This window comes from Miscanthus floridulus, chromosome 7, assembly GCF_019320115.1.
Source record: "Miscanthus floridulus cultivar M001 chromosome 7, ASM1932011v1, whole genome shotgun sequence".
In the NCBI taxonomy this organism is placed as follows: domain Eukaryota; kingdom Viridiplantae; phylum Streptophyta; class Magnoliopsida; order Poales; family Poaceae; genus Miscanthus; species Miscanthus floridulus.
The window spans coordinates 119,614,320-119,620,139 of record NC_089586.1 but is presented as its reverse complement, the minus strand read 5'-3'; the positions used below and the strand labels follow the sequence as shown (position 1 = coordinate 119,620,139).

General features: G+C 47.1%; 1 protein-coding gene across 1 annotated transcript; it reads right to left on the bottom strand.

Moving 5' to 3' along the window:
• Positions 1–2,938: 2,938 nt before the first annotated feature.
• LOC136464478 (RING-H2 finger protein ATL46-like) lies at positions 2,939–4,989 on the bottom strand. Its single transcript, XM_066463424.1, has one exon. It carries the CDS (start codon positions 4,282–4,284, stop codon positions 3,076–3,078), a length of 1,209 nt encoding a protein of 402 aa, XP_066319521.1. The 5' UTR covers positions 4,285–4,989; the 3' UTR covers positions 2,939–3,075.
• Positions 4,990–5,820: the final 831 nt, after the last annotated feature.

The following is a 5,820-nucleotide window of genomic DNA, read 5'->3' as shown; positions in this document are numbered from 1 at the left end:
TTTTTTTTTGAAATGTCGTGATCGCGCCAGTTAGGCATTGTTTCCTTCCAAGATGGAGGAGTTGGGCCGGAAACTTGCATGATTAGCTAGAGCAAGCAAAACAATTCGAATTCTAATTCTAGGTGCGAAAGCTTGCCGTGTTGCCAGCTGGGACTGATTGCGACGCACGGATGGGAAAACCTTGCAGGGAGGCGTTCTTCTGGACGCTTTGCTGCGGCCGTGAACTTCTTGGTTTCTGGTCCAACAAGTACACGGCAGGCCACCCGCGGTTTCGTCGAGCGCGTGTTCCCAGCACCGGAGCACCTCCCCGAATCCACCTGCTACTGATGAACAAGTCGTCGTCTTCGACATCAGGTCTCGTCATAATCTTGCCTTCCACGTGAACGGCCAATCGCTTTTATAGCGCTGGTGTCAAACTGTCAACGGTAACTTTGACTCTTAGGCTGCGTGATTAGATGGTCAAGCACGGCCTTCATTACTGTGCATGATCACGGGGATCATGCCACAGCCTTGGGATTCAGAGTATCACGGACTAAAGTATGGAGTCCCTGACAATACTGATTGATGCTGCCATGCCCATCCAGCCCAAAGCTCCACAAGCTCCTCTATCAGACACTCCTTGGTGGGTATAGGTTGCAACTGATACCATACACACTTCATGCCGTGATGGATGGTGGATCGAATGCCAGCTAGTAAAGGCCAGACAACCAATCCTACCCATCTGATGACCTCCTGGATTTTAAGTCATCAAGACAAAAGAACAATATCATATAGGCTGATCATGGTCTCAGTGTATGTAGTAGTGATCCTCCTATCTCCTTCATGAGCATGACCCACATCTGTTGCTTTCATTTCATGCCATGCTCTGCCCATCTCAATCATGCATGGAACCAGCCCTTGAAGTTTTATCCTGGTGTCTCAATTCAGTGCTGTACAAGGAGAAGATACATCTGAAGAAACTCCATCATACCAGCTACAAAAAGAAGCTTCAGTTTATTCAAAAACAAATTGCAAAGAAGCAGTTTGCTGTGCTAGCAGGTTGGGTCTTTGAAGAACAACGGAAGCCTGCGAGAATTGGCCCAGAATATGATGCCTTTCCAAGGAACCAATCTCAAACCAGGCATCACAGTATCTGATATGAGATCAAATAGCAGCAACCTCAACAATGATGTCAACAATAATGCTGCCAGATTAGCATCTTCCTAATGATTGCATGAGCTGTGTATTACTATCAGGTAGGACAGAAAATCATTTGCAAACCAATGATTTCCTAGCTAAGATCACTCAAGCAATATGCTGGAATCCTGTCGATAATGCCTGTTGCTTAGTGCAGGTATGTGATGGCTGGCACTTCTTCCTTTGGCTATGATTAAATAAGCCAAAGATTATAATGTGATAGGCATCATACAAGCTTCCATGCTACTACGGACCTTCTATCAGCTATCGGTACTACTTAGTGCATTAGAATACTAATATTGTATGAGGACAAAGCTGCCATCCACTTAGAAACCTAGTCACCACCACCTGGTGCGATAAGCAAAAAGGTAGCGCAATCTTGAGTCGATGCACCAACACTTGCAGGCATGCTGCATTGACCAGATGGACAGACTAATACAATAATAATTGTTAAAATGTAACAAAAGCAAGAGCAGTATAATAGCAATGATAAAAAAAAAAGACAGTATGCAAGTGGCATTAAGGGTAAAAGAGGATATCAAGCAAAGAAAGAGGGCTTTAGCTTGGGGAGGGGGCAATATCTCGGGAGGCATCATGTAATCCTAGTGGGGGCAATGCCCCTCTTGCTATGTACATAAACCTCTTTACCCTTCTTAATTGAAAGGCAAAGCTCCTGCCATTACGTTAAAAAAAAAGACAGTATAATAGCAACATCTATGCTAAGTTTGACAAGAAAATTAATCAAACCGAGCCCATCACTCAAATGTTATTTCAGATGGTTTTCAAAATTCACAATGGCATGGGCAAAACCAAATCGCAATCTTAACTGTTACTGCAATCTTAGACAGTTACTGCCATCATATCTTAAATAATTCACATTTGTTGCGGTGAAGTAGAAAGGACTTCCGTATCAATCATCTGGGACTGTGCAGGGACAAAGAAAAGTATCATGCGTTGTTATATGAATAAAAAAATAAACTGTCGTTCCTCCATGTGAGCAATAGGAGATTATTGAAAGAGAGGTTGCTCTAGAAGTTAAGATACGAATGCTTAAAGGCGAGAAAGCAAAAAAGAGGAGGTAATTTGGACGTGAAGTCACAGGTCAAAAGCATATTACTTATCACATCAGTAAGTAGTAAATAATATACAATTTTTACAGTCCGGCCACAGTTTATAGAAGATAACAAGCTTAAAGGTTCACCCTCCCCCACCCACCCTAGCACCCCCACAGAATTTAAACAATGATGTCACAGAACTCCATTTTACTTCTTCAACTACATGTCATTTGTCATACCAACTCCTCTTCTTGTTCTAGCAGTTTGTGTTAAGGAAGACTCCTTGTTCAGAAATGTATGTTTTCGAGAAGGATGCCTCGCAAACTACCAATGTATGTGCCATCCTTCTAACAACTTATAACCATAATAATACTTCTACACAGTTTGCAAAAAAAAAAAAAAAGGGCTACCATGGTCAAGTTCATTCAGACCTTGAAAATGCTACTGTAATAACTAATAGAAAGTTTATTAAGGAAGTTGCAGATTAATAACTGCAATGGTCTAGACATATATCACATTGTAGGCTAATACTAATATTGTCTCATATTTGATAGTTACATACTTACATTCAAGTAGGAAATTGTAGAATCGATAACACAAATAGAGTATAAATTGATACTTCATAGTGATGATAGGCTTCTGAATGGAATTCCTGGAATACCAACAACACAGGAATATAGACTACACCATTGTGAACAATCACAAACTATGTGCAATATAGCAAGCCTGTCAAAAATTATCCCTTGATGAATGATTGTTGAAACACCCTAAATCAGATGAAATAGCTAGAGCTAAGCAACTTAGCAGCCAACATCAGGCAGAAAAAAAAGGACTATACACAGAGTCACATATTAGACTTATCTCCAGCAGCGTTTCTTTTCATCCATGGTAGGCTCCCAGTATCTGAACAAGTGTCTGGAGGAGCTGGCAGCTTGCCCTTCACACTAGACCACTGCCAAATCTTCGACACAGAGAAGCTCTCGCCTTTGCTCCTAGCACAAATCCTCTTGCCATCCATAATGTCAGCATTGACAGAACTTAAGCCAGCAACTCTTCCTTTAAACATGCTGCTTGCACCGTTTCTGCCATGACCTGTCTGGAGAGCCACTCGAAGTTCAGAAGCCCCAAGAACATACTGGTAAGTGCCCATGGAGAAGCATCTCCTTGCATCCAAGCTGCTACTGCTACTCTCCCCTGCCTCCCTACTCACTATACCAGCTTCATTGCCATTGCCAACCACACCACCGATGGCACCCTGATTCCCAACATTCTTGAACTTCCCAAGCCTTACTGGAAACACCCTCTTCTCGGCCACTGGCTGCTCCTCATCCATGGGTTTGTGCCTGGAAACTTGGTGTCCATCCTCACACTCCTCCGGTAGAGGCTCCTCTTCCAACCTCTCATCAAAATCATCAAACAGCATGTTATCTATAGTCATCCCGGGGACAAAGAGTGTGCCACGGCAAAGCGGGCATGTCGAGTTGGACAGCAGCCATGTATCTATACACTGCAGATGGAAGGCATGCCCACACACCGGCAACAGCCTGAGCCTGTCCTCCCCATCAAATTCACACAAGCACACCGCACAGTCGAACGGCTCTTTGTTGCCACCGATAATTTCACGGTACGCGAACACGGGCAGCGCATCGATGAACGCCTGGTCGAGCCCAGAGTCGTGCAGATGGAACAGCTGCTGCAGCTGCCGGTCCATTGCCGCGTCCCTCGCGCCTGTCCGGTGCGGCGATGGTGCAGCCTCCCCCATGGCGGCACCACGGCCGTGCTGCTTCTTCATCAGTATCCTCACAAGGAGGTGGAGCAGCCCGGAAATGAAGAAGATAACCGCAAGGATCACTATGATGAACAGCACCGCAGGGCTGATCTTCCCATTGCCGCCGCCGCCGCCACCACCACCGACACCAGCCCTCTGCACCTGCGGCGGGGTCTGGGCGCTGTAAGGCGGGGCGTCCCTGATGAAGCCACGGAGGCTGGACGAAGACGGGTAAGGTGACAGGGGCGGGGAGGAGGATTGGGACGAAGCTACTGCTACAACCATCTCCTGCAATCTCGGATTGGGAGGAGACACCCACAACTCATCTGATCAGTATATGGGGAGGACGGCTCAGCGGTAATCGTCCCAGCCCAAGATGAGCAAATCTGTGGCAGAAACCCAACCAAGAAACAGGAAAATAAAAGCTGTAGCTGAAAAGATCGGAGCTCCCCACCCGCCTAAAAAGGCCAAATTTGGTGCAGCCGAGAAGGCTCCAAGCACTAGAGACCAAAATGCGTGGGCACTTCCGGGTGGAGCCCGGATCAGGAGTGGGATTGCAGCGGAGCGGAGGAAGGTAAGCAAGCGAGACACCGCGAGAGTTTGAGGAGGAGAGCTGCTCCGCTGAGTTGACAGTGGCGGCGACGGGGCCAGTGGTGACGGCGGAGATGGGCGTGGGAGCCTGCGAGGGAGGGAAGGGACGGTGGCCGCGGAAGCGAAAGCGGCGGCGGTGGCGAGAGCGTGGCTTTTTTGGCTTCGTTTTCCGGGTGGGAGTGGTCGAGTGGAAGCGGGGGCGGTGCGCGTCGCTTTCGGCCGCTGAACTTTCACAGGTCTCGGTGCCCATGGGAAACACGGACCCCGTGGCCGCTGTAGGTGGGGGCGGTGGCACGCTGCAGCAGACGTGCAGCTCCCGTTTGACTTCGTGGATCGCGGCCTTCGATGCCAGTGCCACGCGACTACGCGACGCCAAACGTAGCGCCAAGCCCAGCAGCAGCAACCACGCCCAGTGGCACGGCGTTTGCAACGCCCCATGGTTGCTTTGTAAATTTCTTGCGTGGGTTTTTTTTTTATTCTTAAAAAAAAAGTTGCTTGCGTATATTTGGGTTTGGCTAGGCTTCAACTTGTTATGAGGACCTCGTCCACCAGAGCAACAAATGTACTAGAAAGATTAATATTCCCGTCTTCCCAGAAGGTGAAAGCGTCATCCGATCTGTCAACGGATTTTCAACATATTCGCTGGTTGGTTTTAGCTAGTGCTTATCAATCAGTTAATAATATTTTTTTCTCACAACAAACTAGCATCAGCCGAACTTATCAGCCTAGAAATCCACCAGGACGTTTGACTTCCTTGCTCCATGGACCATGGCAGATTGGCAGTTTGACGCTGCAAGAGCTTTCAGACATAAAGGAACAGCGAGTTGTCACTGTTGCTGGGGACCTCATCTCTGCTCGGCAGCATGGCCTGCCAAGCTCGTGGCATGTGAGTGAATTTTGGCCTCGCTGTACTGCACATGTAAATGCCGTCGTCATTCATCACGAGCACGAGAGGAGCGTCCTAGATTGGAACTGGACTTCATCAACCATTACACTTGAAGCACCTGTCAAGTGGTTACATGGACAAACAAATGTGAACCAGCCACAGCTCATAGTGGTTTTTCTTGAACCTAATGTTTTCTTGTAACTTTTCATGTTTTCTATAGATTATCAAACACAACACGAATATGGAATGTGGGGTTTTGTGAGGGAAGGATGCTTGGGGAGGGGGGAAGAAGAAGAACAGGAGAAGATACGGTAGGAGTACTTGAATTAAAACTGAATATCTGT

Coding starts and splice junctions, on each gene's coding strand:
- LOC136464478 (XM_066463424.1), bottom strand. CDS start 4,284: ATGGTTGTAGCAGTAGCTTCGTCCCAATCCTCCTCCCCGCCCCTGTCA.